This window comes from Schistocerca cancellata, chromosome 11, assembly GCF_023864275.1.
Source record: "Schistocerca cancellata isolate TAMUIC-IGC-003103 chromosome 11, iqSchCanc2.1, whole genome shotgun sequence".
NCBI lineage: Eukaryota > Metazoa > Arthropoda > Insecta > Orthoptera > Acrididae > Schistocerca > Schistocerca cancellata.
Window position 1 is genome coordinate 163,843,075 of NC_064636.1, and position 17,406 is coordinate 163,860,480.

The 17,406-nt window shown below is 39.4% G+C and overlaps 3 protein-coding genes across 4 annotated transcripts in view; 1 reads left to right on the forward strand and 2 right to left on the reverse strand.

Moving 5' to 3' along the window:
- The window catches only part of LOC126108505 (coatomer subunit beta'), a 174,399-nt gene extending 161,739 nt beyond the window's left edge, over positions 1–12,660 (reverse strand). For both annotated transcript variants that reach the window (XM_049913771.1, XM_049913772.1), the window contains exons 1-2: positions 12,507–12,660; positions 10,862–11,020 (exon numbers count right to left, since the gene is read on the reverse strand). In XM_049913771.1, the coding sequence (XP_049769728.1) occupies positions 10,862–11,020; positions 12,507–12,509 (162 nt within the window). In that variant the 5' untranslated portion in view covers positions 12,510–12,660. The remainder of the gene's footprint in view (positions 1–10,861; positions 11,021–12,506) is intronic.
- LOC126108506 (uncharacterized) overlaps positions 1–17,406 on the reverse strand; it is a 369,053-nt gene that overhangs the window by 174,393 nt on the left and 177,254 nt on the right. The gene's annotated exons all lie outside the window — the stretch shown is intronic.
- The window catches only part of LOC126108507 (dnaJ homolog subfamily C member 11), a 123,996-nt gene continuing 119,756 nt past the window's right edge, over positions 13,167–17,406 (forward strand). The window contains exons 1-2 of the mRNA XM_049913774.1: positions 13,167–13,321; positions 13,493–13,622. Of these exons, the coding sequence (XP_049769731.1) occupies positions 13,256–13,321; positions 13,493–13,622 (196 nt within the window). The 5' untranslated portion in view covers positions 13,167–13,255. The remainder of the gene's footprint in view (positions 13,322–13,492; positions 13,623–17,406) is intronic.

Genomic DNA, 17,406 nt, shown 5'->3' on the forward strand with positions numbered 1-17,406 from the left:
GACAAGCCCTCCACCTCCCCAAACTTGTCCTCTAAATCCTCGATGAAGAACTGAGGCTTTGTGGAGAGAAAAGACTCCCCATCAGCTCTCGTTCAAACTAAGCATCGGGGCGAATAACTGCTACTGCCATCCTGAGATTTACGTTCCTCCCACGGTGTGGCCAGGGAGGGGAACGTTTTCGGGTCGTACTTCTGAGCGTTAAATTGAGCCCAAAAACGCTTAGAGACTGCTGGCGGCTGGCCACCAGCGAGAGACGATGTACCACGCTTCATTGCGGGTCATCCGCCCTGATGCCACGTACTCCGACCGAGGGCCCTCCCCACGGGCGCCACCCAGCCACAGCAAAGGCCACCTGGCAGGATGGCCGTTGCCGGGAGTCCCGATACCCCAGGAGGATAGGCATCTACTCCTCGGCATACGTGGGGAGTTAATGGCGCAGGCATCAGTAGAGCGATCCCTGTGTTGTCAGGGGCTACAACCGACAGGGTACATGGCGGCCCCACCACAACGGACTGGCTACCGTGCTGGATCTTAGGTGCAAAAATGTCCAAGGTCGTCGTCGCAGTTAAAAGCAACACTGCAGAGTGCAGTGTGGTAATCGCACCTAGTGACGTATCCCCGCCCGAGAGACGGAAAACGAGTGGGACACCATTGCAACAACGAAAAAGTTGGCTAAAGGTCTCAATGCACGACGGATACAGTGCACCACGTAAGGCGCCCTTCCCCAATTGGCTCGCTCTTCGGAATAATTTAGAAAGATGGAGGAAAACCCGAGAGGGGACCATCACATAAGGCCGAAACATTTGAGACTCCTTTTAGTCGCCTCTTACGACAGGCACGAATACCGCGGGCCTATTCTAGCCCCCGAACCCGCAGGGGGGCCGAGACTGGTTTGATGCAGCTCTCCATGCTACTCTATCCTGTGCAAGCTTCTTCATCTCCCAGTACCTACTGCAGCCTACATCCTTCTGAATCTGCTTAGTGTATTCATCTCTTGGTCTGCCTCTACGATTTTTACCCTCCACGCTGCCCTCCAATGCTAAATTTGTGATCCCTTGATGCCTCAAAACATGTCCTACCAACCAATTCCTTCTTCTAGTCAAGTTGTGCCACAAACTTCTCTTCTCCCCAATCCTATTCAATACCTCCTCATTAGTTACGCGATCTACCCACCTTATTTTCAGCATTCTTCTGCAAGACCACATTTCGAAAGCTTCTATTCTCTTCTTGTCCAAACTGGTTATCGTCCACGTTTCACTTCCATACATGGCTACACTCCATACAAATACTTTCAGAAATGACCTCCTGACACTTAAATTTATACTCTATGTTAACAAATTTCTCTTCTTCAGAAACGCTTTCCTTGCCATTGCCAGTCTACATTTTATATCCTCTCTACTTCGACCATCATCAGTTATTTTGCTCCCCAAATAGCAAAACTACTCTACTGCTTTAAGCATCTCATTTTCTAATCTAATACCCTCAGCATCACCCGACTTAATTCAACTACATTGCATTATCCTCGTTCTGCTTTTGTTGATGTTCATCTTATATCTTCCTTTCAAGACGTATGAGGCGATTTTTTATTACTTATTGACTGCGTACAGCACATTAATTGTAAATCCTCTACAAATGCAATTTTGGCTTTAAGCCAATACCACTGGTTCGAGTCCTGCTTTTAATTGGTAAGAGCAGATGGTAAGATTCAAGTGTGGTGCAGACTCCATGAAGCCATGGATCCAAGCTGTCAACAAGGCACTGTGCATACTGGTGGTGGCCCCACAATGGTGTAAGCTGTGTTTACACAGAATGGACTGCGTCCTCTGGTTCAACTGAACTAATCACCGATTATAAATAGTTACATACAGCTACTTGGAGATCACTTTAAGTCGTCCACGAACTTCACGTTCCCAAACACTCATGAAATTTTTATGGGTGACAACGCACTAGTCACCGGGCCAAAACCGCTTGTGATTGGTTCGAAGAACATTTTGGACAATTTGAGCAAATGATTTGGCCACCCAGATTTCCCAACATGAATCTTATATAACATTTATAGGACATAATGAAGAGGTCAGTTTGCGCACAAAATCCTTGTCCAGGAACACTTTCACTGTTACGGACAGTTATAGAGGCAGCAAGGCTTAATATTTCGGCACAGGATTTGCAACGACCTGTCGAGTCCATATCACGCGGAGTTGCTGCACTATGACAGGCACAAGGAGGTCAGACACTATATTAGGCGGTACCGTGACTTTTGTTACCTCAGTGCATAACAAACTCAGTAACAATAATTTGCTTTATCAATAAAAAGTAATAACTGGCAAAAATAATAATAATAATAATAATAGCCCCGGTGGAGGCCCGGGAAAAGAATAGGCCTCCGGTATGTTCTGCCAGTCGTAAAAGGCGACGAAAAGAACAAACCACTAATAGGGCTAACCCCCGTTTTAGTGTGATTACTTGGTTCAGGACAGAACTAAAGAAGCCTCGAACAAGCGCCGTCATGGTCGGGGACGATGCTTGAACCCTATGCCCGCCCACAATGGTAACGACACTGCTAGCCAACTGGAAAATGATTTAAATCCAAATAGAGGTGTTTTGCAGGATATGCTTCCTGCAACAACCCTAGAAGGAAAACAAAGACAGAGGATGAGATGGTCAGATGAAGTTAATCGACACATCATGTTCTGTTATTACCAAGCAACAAACCTAGGAACCATCACAACTAGATACAGATCACAAGTATACACAACATTTATTACCAGATACCCAGAATTAAAATTTTTAACAGAACAACGACTAGCTGATCAGATCCGTGTAATAATAAAAAATAACAGGATACCCAAGTCAGAATTAGAAAACATCAAACAACAACTACAACAAATACTGGAACTAAATAATGTGCAATCAGAAGAAGAAGAAAATACAGTAATGGACTCAAACATCCCAGAGCAAACAAACAAAGACCAACACGCATCAATTAAACAATCAGAGGAAAACGAAATCTTAAGACAGCCACCAAAACAAGCACAAATACAACACGAAGTGACACACTTGTTAGATATAGAAGAAAAATTTCAGCTGACATATACAGAACACAAAGACACAAATACAGACATTAGACCATTCTTGCATAGACCGCCAAATAACCCACAAGTCGAAACAACAATAAAAACTATCAACACAATCATACACAACAAAATAAATGAAAATACAACTATGGAAGAGTTACAACTACTGGTTTATATAGGAGCACTCACTACACTAAATATACACACTAGGCAGAGATCAGAACAAACCAACACACAGAAGAAACCCACAAAACCAGCATGGCAACACAGGCTACAGATCAGAATAGAAAAACTGAGAAAAGACATCGGACAGCTAACACAATTTATAAGAAATGAAATATCAGACAAAAAACGAAAAAGGTTAGGTAAAATCTCACAACAAGAAGCAATAGAGCAATTAGACGAAAAAAAAAGCAGAAATTGCAAGCATTGGCCAAACGACTTAGAAGATACAAAAAAAGTGAAAATAGAAGGAAACAAAACCAAACATTCAACACAAACCAAAAGAGATTTTACCAAACAATGGATAACACACACATTAAAATAGACAATCCACCAAACATAACAGACGTGGAACACTTCTGGAGCAACATATGGTCAAACCCGGTACAACATAACAGGCATGCACGGTGGATACAAGCAGAAACAGACACATACAAGATGATACCACAAATGCCTGAAGTGATAATTTTGCAACATGAAGTCACCCGAGCAATTAATTCTACACACAATTGGAAAGCCCCTGGAAATGATAATATAGCAAATTACTGGCTAAAGAAGTTCACCTCAACACATTCACATCTAACTAAATTATTTAACAGTTACATTGCAGACCCATACACATTCCCTGATACACTTGCACATGGAATAACCTATCTGAAACCTAAAGATCAAGCAGACACAGCAAACCCAGCTAAATATCGCCCCATAATATGCCTACCAACAATATACAAAATATTAACTTCAGTCATCACACAGAAATTAATGACACATACAACACAGAACAAAATTATAAATGAAGAACAAAAAGGCTGCTGCAAAGGAGCACGAGGATGTAAAGAGCAACTGATAATAGATACAGAGGTGACATATCAAGCTAAAACTAAACAAAGGTCGCTGCACTATGCATACATTGATTACCAAAAAGCTTTTGTTAGTGTACCCCACTCATGGTTACTACAAATATTGGAAATATACAAAGTAGATCCTAAATTGATACAGTTCCTAAACATAGTAATGAAAAGCTGGAAAACCACATTTAATATCCAAACAAATCCAAATAATACCACATCACAGCCAATACAGATTAAGCGTGGAATATACCAAGGAGACTCATTAAGTCCTTTCTGGTTCTGTCTTGCTCTGAACCCACTATCCAACATGCTAAATAATACAAATTATGGATACAATATTACTGGAACATACCCACACAAAATCACACATTTGCTATACATGGATGATCTAAAACTACTGGCAGCAACAAATCAACAACTCAACCAATTACTAAAGATAACAGAAGTATTCAGCAATGATATAAATATGGCTTTTGGAACAGACAAATGTAAGAAAAATAGCATAGTCAAGGGAAAACACACTAAACAGGAAGATTACATATTGGATAACCACAGCGACTGCATAGAAGCGATGGAAAAAACAGATGCCTAAAAATATCTAGGATACAGACAAAAAATAGGAATAGATAATACAAATATTAAAGAAGAACTAAAAGAAAAATATAGACAAAGACTAACAAAAATACTGAAAACAGAATTGACAGCAAGAAACAAGACAAAAGCTATAAATACTTATGCTATACCAGTATTGACCTACTCATTTGGAGTAGTGAAATGGAGTGACACAGACCTAGAAGCACTCAATACACGTACACGATCACAATGCCACAAATATAGAGTACATCACATACATTCAGCAACAGAAAGATTCACATTAAGCAGAAAGGAAGGAGGAAGGGGATTCATAGACATAAAAAACCTACATTATGGACAGGTAGACAATTTAAGAAAATTCTTTCTAGAACAAGCAGAAACTAGCAAAATACACAAAGCAATCACTCATATAAATACATCAGCTACACCATTGCAATTTCATAACCACTTCTACAACCCTTTAGATCACATAACATCAACAGATACAAAGAAAGTAAATTGGAAAAAGAAAACACTACATGGCAAGCACCCGTACCATCTAACACAGCCACACATAGATCAAGACGCATCCAACACATGGCTAAGAAAAGGCAATATATACAGTGAGACGGAAGGATTCATGATTGCAATACAGGATCAAACAATAAACACCAGATATTACAGCAAGCATATTATTAAAGATCCCAATACCACAACAGATAAATGCAGACTTTGCAAACAACAAATAGAAACAGTAGATCACATCACAAGTGGATGTACAATACTAGCAAATACAGAATACCCCAGAAGACATGACAATGTAGCAAAAATAATACATCAACAACTTGCCATAAAACATAAACTAATAAAACAACACGTTCCCACATACAAGTACACACCACAAAATGTACTGGAGAATGATGAATACAAATTATACTGGAACAGAACCATTATAACAGATAAAACAACACCACATAACAAACCTGACATCATACTCACCAATAAAAAGAAGAAATTAACACAACTAATTGAAATATCCATACCCAACACAACAAATATACAGAAGAAAACAGGAGAAAAAATTGAAAAATACATCCAACTGGCTGAGGAAGTCAAGGACATGTGGCATCAGGATAAAGTCGACATTATACCAATTATACTATCAACTACAGGAGTCATACCTCACAATATCCACCAATACATCAATGCAATACAGCTACATCCAAACATATATATACAACTACAAAAATCTGTAATTATTGATACATGTTCAATGACCCGAAAGTTCCTAAATGCAATATAACATATACCGTACAGTCAAAAGGAAGTCACGCTTGATCAAGGTCCGCGTCACTGTCCATTTTTGACCAGACATAACGTCTGAGAATAGAAAGAAATAATAATAGAGACATTAAGAATCATAATGATTAATTTAGCAATGTTGAAGCCTTGTTTGGTATTAGAAGAACTGGAAGGGATAATGAAAAAGGAGAAGACTGAAATGAAAGTGACAATGGCTGTTAGGAACCTACACGCTACACATTGAGTGGCTGTGGAAATCGGTGAAATCTTCCATTAAAAGAGAAGGGTGCCCAGAAGAAAGAGGACAACTCTATTGTTTCAGTTTCTGTAATTCCATAACTTGCGGTTGCAAGGAAAAGTTGACGCATGTGATACTCTACCCATATTTTTGCACGATATTGGCAGAGTCTAGCCAGGTTACAGGCAAAAAAGGAATGCTTCCCGTGGCAAACACACGAAATGGACTTTCTCATGACGACAACGTCGACACGAGTGAGGTAAGTCGTTTCCTTTGTAATTACAAATATTTTAGTAACATTCTTCTTTTGTCGTTGCTGTGGTGACCACTATAAACACGCTCGTAACGTTCGCCACCACAGTCGCGTGATCGATTTAGAGTCGCACGTTCGACATATATCGTTTGCAGCCCGCAGGTCAATCCGGTATTCAAATTGTTACTACACTGCAGCGAGCACGTCTCGAGTTACATGCTTCCACAGCTGTTGCTACGCGACACCTCGATTTATTCCTTGTTGCCGGTAACTCGGGCACATAAAAAGTCTCGTATAAACACCCACCAGAAATAACCACACACAGTCAGGTCCGGAGCCCTCGGAGGCCAGTAATGTAAGGCCGAATCATTTAGTCCAGTGCGACAGATTCGTCGTTCGGTAATCCTTCGATTTAAAAAATTCCCGCACTTCCAGATGCCAGTGTGACGGTGCCCCATCCTGTCGGTAAATGAAGTCGTTCTAATCGGTCTCCAACTGTGGGAAAAGAATGTTCTCAAGTATATCAACAATGTGCTTCCCGTAACAGTGTTCTCGGCAAAGAAAAATGTACCGTACACCGTTTCCCGTGAAAATGCACAAAACACATTAAATTTTGGAGAGTCCCTCTCAAGTTGTACAAATTCAAAAAAATGGCTCTAAGCACTATGGGAGTTAACATCTGAGGTCATCAGTCCCCTAGGCTTAGAACTACTTAAACCTAACTAACCTAAGGACATCTCACACATCCACACCTGAGGTAGGATTCCAACTTGTGATCGTAGCAGCAGCGCAGTTCTGGACTGAAGCACCTAGAACCGCTCGGCCACAGTGGCCACCTGTGCAACTTCATGTGATTGTTCCGTATCCCATATCCTCATATTACGACAGTTCACCCTTTCTATTTAAATGATATGTTGCCTTATCACTAAACACTAAACGTGGAAGAAAACTGTCAGCCTCCATCTTGCTAAGAACGAAATTACAGAAGTCCACACACGTTGCTGTCACCTTCACAAAGAGCGAGCAGAAGCTGCATTTTGTACGGTTTCGTGCGTAAACGCCGACGCGGCACACACCGGACGGACATCGGGGGCACGTCGAGCTCCCTGGCGAAAGGATTTCTGCGGACTCTTTCTGAAATTACAGCGGATGCGTTCGACCTCAGTGTCAGACACTCGGGGACGGCCAGGAGATTTGCCTTTACACAGACGACCTGTTTCTCGGACTCGTTCGTGCCGTCGTCTAATGCTCTGGGCTGTAGGAGGATCCACACCGTACCCAGTATGAAAGACATGCAGAACAGTTATTACTGACCCACACTGCCCAAAACGTAGAACACAAAACACTTTCTGTTGTCCCGATGCCATTTCTATCAGAAGTGAAATGGGCGCACCCTGCTGCTACCTAGCGGAAACTCAATAGTTTGCTCTTTCGAACAGTAGATTTTTCACGCACGTATCTCAAATAATGTAATAGTTATGATATTTTTAAATCGGATGTTTCCGTTTGATGTACCCTGTATTTTGAGGGGTTTGAAATCTTAAATTGCGTGCTTTACTGCTGAACAACTAAATGTTATTCTTTACATTAGAGAACTCTGTAGACAAGGGAGATAGCTATTATGATAGGTGAAGCATTGGCTGTCTTTTTAAGTTTGAAAGGATTTTAATTTCTCTAACATTTTGAGGAAGATTATTCAAAAGTCAGGTTCCTTGTACAGAAAATGATTTAGAGAACAGGGCAGTGTTGTGCAGTGGTACAGAGTGGATTTTACTTTGGTGAGAAATAGTATTTCTGCTACATTGTTCAGATAGTAGTGTACAGGTCATAAACAGGAAGAAGGGCAATGGTTGAGCAGATGATACAGCAAACACAGGATATGATAATCTCTACAATTATAGACATGTAGCCATGATAACTATTCACAAACAGGAGTGATGTGATCAAAACAGTGTACACGACAAATGTATCGCACACATGCATTTGTCGTCAGTTCCAGTGGACGTGAGCTCTCTTTAAGAGTGTCCTTGGAGAGTAGGGTCACCGTGATCAGTGATGGGGAGTATTAGTGACTCTATGAGTTCCTTTTTAAGTCAGAGAGAAAACACTTCCGTACACCTCTGTAGTGAAAAAAGTAACACTGATACCTTCTTATAGACTGCTTTTGTGTGTTCAGTGTAGTCTAAGTGATGGTCCAGAATTACAACCAAATTCTCTGCACAAGAAGAAAAGAATATTCCTGTGCTGTTTAGGATTAAGTGAAGAAGAGATTCTCTGAAATAGGGATTAATACGTCTTCTGTAAGCAACTACGATGGCCTGTGTTTTACGTGGGTTAAGTTTTAAACATATATCCTGCGTCCATAAAGCAAGTAAGTTAGCATTTATGTCCCAGATGGCTCCATGCAGATTTGTTGGTCCTACACTTAGGTACAAATAATAGCTGTCAGTGTATAAATGATATTTGCAATGGGAGATAATAGTCGACACATTATTAACGTACAATGAGGAAAATAATGGGCCCAATACTGATCCTTGTCGGTTCCCTGATACTAAATTTTTCCACTGCAACCTCTTTCTTCTGACCACTACATAGTGTTGGCAGTATGTAAGGTATGAGTGGAACCATTGTACAGCCCTTGAAGAAAAGTTTTTACTTTATTTTAGCAAGTAGAATATCGAAGTCAACAGCTTTAAATGCTTCATTGAGATCCAAAAACCCACTTAATATTTGCTTCTCATTTGTCCATAGCTTGTTTCAATTCATCAGTCACTTTTATAAGAGCAGCCGTCATGCTGCAATTTTTCCAGAAACCAGATTGGTATTCACCCATAACGTTATCTGATGTTAAGTAATACGTAAGCTGATCATTAACTATGTATTCTAAAGCCTTAGATAATGTTTGTAGAATCCAAATGAACCTGTCGTCAGAAAGTTCTTTGACAGATTTCTTTCTGGGCAGAGGTTGTATGAGTACATTTTCTCAGGCTATTGAGAAGATGCTGGAGGTCATGGAATCATTAAAAATACTGATTATTATGGGCAGTAATGAATCGACGAGGAAACTGATCATTTGTATCGCAATACTGTAGTGTCCTCAGCTGCCAAGCAAATTCGTGCAGTTTTTTTCGTTTGTACCAACTACTGATACTTCAGGAGAATTGTGTGTCTGTCCAGTAGAGATGCAGGCATGGTGAAATACTTATTTAGATCCTCAATAGGAACTAGAGGTTCATCTACAGACTGAGTTCTAGAAATGTCTAGACCTCGTGCATTTTTCCGTAACACAGAGGGATTTTGAATGTTTTCAGTTAGTGCTGACTGATTGCAACTGCAATGCACACCGACGCTTATGTTTTAAACCCTACATCACCGTACTAGTACCAGCACCTAATAACAAGTCATGACACTAACATTATTAACAATGCAAATCTTGCAGCACATAATCTGATAATCATTCCTATAAAGTTTTGCAAAGTTTAATTGTAACCACTCTGTCGATAAAACCAATAAAAAGTAATCAAATTATTTGGAATTGATTTTTATTGATGTACGGTAATATTATGAGAAATTGTTTAAAGATTATGAACACTTACACAACAACAGCCCCTGGATCTTTTATTATGACAGTCTGCCATTCTACGAGTGTTAGTTCTGTGTATGTCTGAGTTTCACAGTCTGTTTGTTAAAGAAACAACACTGATACCATAAAAGAAGTGCCCAATTTTAGAAATCATCAATCAGTGGACAAACACATTTTCTTAAACAAAGATAAGTATCAAAAATGATATAGAATGGGAATAATATAAAAAATATGAAATGAACACTCTGAAGAGCATGTGGAGCTACTACATACACACTTAGCCATACTTTCTAGAGCTGCCAGTCTTCCACATCTAAACGACCTCTGTTTTAAATGAAGAGCAGTACATTATAAGAAAAATCTGATAGAGACTAGTGGGCACCACGAGCTTAGCAGGGCAGCACTGCTCACCGCACCTGAAACACGGTGGTCTGGGTTCGAATTACATCCCGGCACACAGCGCAAACATGTTGGGACATTTTGGAAAGATATACACTCCGATGAGGAGTGACAGATCCATTCTCATTTACAGATCTGAGATAGTCATATGGCTAACAACTAGGAAAGGTGCAAAATGCAAATCGCAAGATCTTTCACTGCTGTCACAAGTTTGGAATGCACCAAATCATGCAATGCCACAGGATGGAACATTTTACACCCAAAAATATAAGTTTGATAGTCTGCACAAAAAGGAATTCACAGAACAGTGATTAAAGAGTGATGGACACTGCAAAGCAAAAAATATAATATCACAATTAGACAAACCTCAAATGATTTCACGAGTTGCTGCGACTCGTGATTCCAGATGTGGACATTGCCGTTGTACAGCGAAGCCAGCATCCATGGTTCTGTGGGATGCAAGTCAACACACTTTACACGGTCTGAGCGTGCCGTCAGCCGGCGCTTGATGTCGAGTCTGAGCGGCTATTGACACAGAGAAACATTGCAAATTGGTAAAGAATGACCACACATCTTGAAAACACAAACATTTAAGAACTGTTAACAGATAACACCTAACACCACACAAATCTTTCATTTTTTTATTTTTAACATCATACAAATTGACAAAAAAAGATAGGACCCACCTTATAAAACTCAATTACAAATCAGAATGAAACTTCGTGGCAGATTAAAACTCTGTGCCAGACCGGGCCTCGAACCAGATACTTTTGCCTTTTGTGGACAAGTGCTCCACCGAGTGAGCTACACCGTCATGATCAACAAAATGTCCTCACAGTTTTACAGCCCCTAGTTCCTCTGTTGCAGAGCGAAAATTCATTCTGACACGTCAGAATGTTAATTGTGTACATTCCAGTGCATAACAGCATGAAACTTTATTCATTTATACATGGATATATAAGATGTACTTAGCAAACATACTGTTTCTGTGGGTGACACTGTTCAGTGCTCTAAATAATGCTGTTTCCTAAACTGTGCAATATGACAACTATATATTTTACAGAGCTGTCTGCCAAATAAACAATTGTGCATGTCATATGTAAATTCCACAATATTAAAAAAAAAAAAAAAAAATCTTAATCCGATTGATGACGAAGACTACTAAAACGTACATTGGTGTTTAAAATGTATTTGACTTAAGTGGTAAATCTTTGATTTTGTGTGTATTATTTACGAAACATAAAGTTCACAGGATCTGTACATGTAGTTTATTTGGGCTGTGGAGTTGAATAATGAAGATGATTTGATAAATAAAAAATGTTTACTGCCACAGAACTCTTGAGCCCTGTCGCGCCACAGCACTAGTCATAGCATAAACATGCTAATATACTCTTGAAATAAGATTTAAAACTTATCGTTTGTTGGGCTTGGTTGTCACAACATATTTTTAAGTTAAAACGTTCTACAGCACTAATACCGCTACAGCTGCGAAAAATACTAAAATTAAACTTCGGCAACTATGCAGTTGTTAATAACCATGTCTAAAACGTTAAATTAGTGGATCTAGGCAGCACTTCCAATAACATGAAACACTATACTCCACGGAAACGTAAATTAACGTCTAGGAACAGCTTCGCAAATCCATCCACTCTTTCATCACACTGTTTCAGGGAGTGATGTGTCTTAGAAGATTTCTAAATGGAACAGTATGCACGGAATCCTCATTCACTATAAAAGTCAACAAAGTTTGTAGATTTCCTACATAACTTTTAAGACTTTACTACGACCATAACCTAAATTTTGCCATACCGCTTTCAACACAAGCTTCACGTAAAAGTACTATATGACTTACATTATCTTCATCGCTGAAACTTATTTTAGGCAGTAAAAGTTTCTAGAGTCAAGAGCGACAAGAGAAACAGGATGTAAATAACTATTACATGAACATCTTGACACAATACGTACTCTCCAACTAAAATTTAAAACTCCGTATTCAACAATTTCTACTAACCATATTTAACTATGAAATAGATTCAAATAAACTGTCACATAAAAACAGACTCCCAACAATCACGCAACAAAATCATTTACGGAAACACCGCCACAGATCTTGAGAGACGTGGCTGATTTTACGCATACATGTGACACTATCGATAAAATTAAGGATCGATTACCAATAATCGCTCTGAAATGACGCTAACTGTCACTATGCGCGAAACGGATCACAACCTATTTTAAATGCACGCATTGGACAGATATAAATAGGCCTTTAGAAATCTTTTTGTAGGCAACCAAACATAGGAGCTTATGATCAAGAGGTTCATTTTTGTGGCGACACATTGATACGCACCGTTCACAGGCATAAATTATTACAACGTCATTCTTTTTTCATTTTTCCATTGATAGGTTTTGTTAACAAGAGGATTTCCCCCTGTTTCTGCAACACTAATTCACTTCATGCTGTTTCTTTTCATTAAAGGATGCGGAGTTCGCTTTTATATATGCAGCTCCAGTGCGTAAATTCGTAGTGTGTGATTTTTTAGCCCTAGTCTTTAAATTTGAGGATTTGCTTTGCCACAGGATGCTTTTGGAAAGATGAGGTACATCTTTATTTGAAGTTATGTTTTTACCTGCCTGAAAAAAATAAATAACCGCACACATTTCCTTACGAACTGCAGTGTACTCTGTCTCTCTCATGTACCCTGGTCACGTGATGCCAAGAGCGAGAGGCAGTTGTTACCATAATCTTGCGATTCAATTATGGATGATGAAAGTGATGTTTTGATCGAAGAAGATTATTACTCGTTTTTAAATATACCAAGAGATGTAAGTCCCCTTCTTTGTTTATTTATTTCTGTGTTAACGGTTTATGACTCCTCCTACTGAAGTTTTGGCTTTTAGTTGCTTGCACAGTGGTTTTCGACAGCCGGCGAGGTATTTTCGGACAGTGACGAAAAGATTCTAATTTGTAGTCACTCTTGTCTAATTTTTTTGCAGGCTACGAACGAGCAGATCAACAATGCCTACCGTCACCTCAGTCGCATGTACCATCCCGACAAGCATGTGGATCCGGAGAGGAAGAAGGAAGCAGAAATTCTTTTCAACAAGACTAAGAAAGCATACGAAGGTAATTGATTTGCTTTTCTGACAGTTTTGGCGGATGCTTACATCGAGAATCGTCTGTATTCGCAGGTTACACTAACCACCAAAGCCTACTTTCAAATACCTCACCTCGTACTGTACCTGAAAATGTTAGAGTGCTTCCACATATGACCTTACTTGGTGAGCGTTTAGAATTGTTACAGGAACTTGGTTGGTGGTGATAAGAAATGTACTGGATAATATCTACAACCAATGCCTTCAGACTTCGTCCATTGTAGTCAGTGGCAATGGTTCTGTACAGTAACAAACTCCCCTTGTGGGTGACGTATCCCAATTTGGCATCTTGTGTGTGCCACAGAAAGCTTCCTGCTTGTTCCAGTGCTCAAGTGCTTGTACATATGTGACAGTTCAGACTGATAAGACAGATTGGTTACAGATACTGTAGTTAGGCGATCCTTGTTTTCTTCCGGTTATGTACATAACATGATATTTATTTATTTATTTTTGGGCTCAGCTGACACTTTTGCACCAAAAGGTTATCTTGAATTTCATGATAATTTTATTTCAACTTGCCCTCACTGTATACAATTATGTCATCTGCAAGATACTCGGGGAGTCGAAGAATTGCCCCAGCCAGACGTTTTGAGTTTATTGTGAGCTCTAATGGTTCTATCACACTTCATAATGGTTTGCAGAGTATGGTTTGTGTTTGCTGAGAAGTTTTGGATCCAATCCCATATCTATTGTAGTATTCAGAAGCACTTACATTGGGTATTAGCCTTTGATGTAGCCATTTATAGAAGCCTCTCCTGATGTTTAGTAACAATGTGTGTGTATGGTCTTGCTGAATCAGTGTGGATTCCAAAAAAGATATTGTTTGGTCTCCATTTGTTGAAGTTGTCTGCTCATCACATAAGCACAGAACGTGTTTCATGTGTCTACAGCAAATTGATGTCAGTGTGAGAAGTTTATTGCTTTCTGCATCTATAAGAGAACTATTATTAAAGGTTGAACTGGCTTGCACTTTTTCCAATAATTCATTTATTCTAACAAGCCATAATAGTCTGGGAAATTTTTTTATTGGGGACCATGCATGTTTGAACCTCAAAGTGTATGTTGATAAAGCATGTCACAGCAACTCCTGGGAACTTATGATGACAGAACAGCTGATTTGTGAAGCTGATGATGTAATGATTGCCCGAGAAATATGTCATAAGAAAAATCGGAAATACGGAAGCGTCCGATCCCGCCCGTCTGCTTTGACCCATGACATCACAAATATAGCGGAAACAAAAACACACACACACACACACTTTCCACAAGAAGCCTAATGACACTAACGGGACAAGCGCGGGAAATGGGGTGTTTTGGGTGGGGGGCAAACTAAATATAAACAAATTTAGATGCCTTGCGTAGCTACAGCGTGTAAGTGAAGACAGCCATGCATGAATACCCACCCACCTCCCCGGGGGTCGTAACCCCTGCAACCCATAGAAGATCAAGGTGCTTCAGTAGCTGATTAGTGTTATTTGTCTTTTTAAAAAAAAAAAATCTCACAGGATAGAACGAACAGATCAGAAAGATAAATATAATAAACTAAAACAGAAATTGGAGGAAACATAATTAAAATAAGTAATAAGTGTTTTAAAATTTAAAAAAAACTCACGAGATAGAACGAACAGATCAGAAAAGTAAATAAAATAAGATAAAACAGAACTGGAGACAGCTACACTCAAACTAAACTCCGCGCCGTCATGACGTCACACACGACAACACCCTTACGTCACGGGTCAAAGCCGACGTGTGGGATCGGACGCTTCTGTCGACCCGAAAAATCTTAATGGTCTAGGAACTGGAACACAATCACACTGAATTTTCTGTTATTGATATATATATATTGCAGAACTCTGGATGCAATTAGACAGAAAATAATGGAAAATGAAACTGTCAGCTTCCGAGCTAACATAGATTTCTGCCAACACTATAGGTAAATCTGTTATCTCAACAAATATTTTGCTTTGGCTTCCTCAATCCTCAGCCATATTGGCATCTTCCATCCCAACTTAGACCTTGGACTATGCTGCAGATCAGTCTGACACCGCAATATAGATTCTGCCTTTGAGTTGAAATTTGTAATATTTCAGTGCAGACAGTGCAAAAGTTCTCTTTATGTCAGTAAATTTAAAAATAAACCCTTAAGGGGCAAAAGCAGAGAATGAAGAAAGCACAGTCCACCCAACACAATTGATTCATATAATTGTCTCTAGAATCAAGATACATTTTTCGACATAATAGGCGCAGATGTGCAAATATATCAATAACAAAAATGTTAACATGCGGTAAAACAGAATGTGGAGGAAAGTCAGTCCACAAATTTGTACGTTACAAGCATGCAGCTGCTTTATGCATTTACCTCACACAATCACATTATATGACGTTGTATACGTCTCTATGGCAACGCATCATCTTGTCGCAGCTCTGTAGATTGTTGTTTTCATCTGTAACTATTTGTGCTTCGTACTTGAAAGGTAGCAGCCACACTGCCAGCTGAGAGAGATCTTCTTTCATTGACTCTGCTATAGTTCATCAACTTTTTGTTGTCTAACACATTCGCCACAGGCTGCTTCCTACTTGACACAGACACTTGTTACCAACATCTGCTCCGTACCGCAAACAAGCTTGAAGTGTGGACAGCCCTTTGTAAAGTTTAGTCAGTAGTTTTACCCAAAGATGTACCGGTTCTGTAGTTTTCAGATTAAAGCTAGATATTCATTTCTTTACTGTACCACAGCCACATGCTGTGCTGTATGTTCAACACTAGTTGACACAGCAATGCTTTGCAGTTTGTAATTGTGTATGGGAATTTGATGCGTTAGTGAACCTGATGCATTAGTGAATGTGATGTGTAATGCAATCGAAAAAGAGTTTACCTTTAAAGTTCGGTGAAAACCTTGTTCTTCAATAATATTCATCCCAAATGATGTCATTTGGAACAATCTATTGTACTTTCGTATATTCTGCGGGAAAAGCTTCAGTTGAGGTTTGTGGCCAGAAAGCAATGATTCTGGTGGTAGTGTCAGTTGTGGTAATTTGACCATTCTGCTTGAATAATGTAATCCTGGAAGTTCATGTCAAAACCTCAGAGCATTGTAATGTTGAAAAATATTGTTCATTATTCCAAATTGGAGCAATACATCCATGGCATAACTGGTTCTTGGATTGTATCTGAACGCCAAATGTTCTGTTCAAATTGTCACATTTGGCCGTCTGTTTTGTCAGCATTGCGAATTATATTGTGCGTAAGCTCCAACTGAGCAAGTTGAACTCAACTGTATCCATTATAGATTGCGCTTGACAAATTCTTACTTGATTTGCCACCTGATGCTGTCTGTGCTCTTCGTCAATCTTATTGACTTGGCGATTATGTATTTGGCCTGCGTTGTGCGTAGGCTGACCAATAATACGACATTGGCGGCATTTCTTTCCAAAGAAATAAACCATGAACTGAAACCAATTAAAGATTTGCAACACACCAGATTACCACGCACTGGCATCAATTCATCTTCGCATCACACCAAAGATACGATTGCCACCAATAACACACTGAAATGCCACTTTAAATTGTATTCTTTTTCATAAAATATCAATATTCAGTGATGTATTTGTTATTGTTATGAAAATGTGACAGCAGAACTGTCAAACGAACTGTCACGTCTTTCATTGAGATTTTCATGCAACAATGTCATCCAAAATTGTGGACTTTTCCTGTGGATTTTCCAAAAAAATTCTTTCATACAAACCTTGTTCTG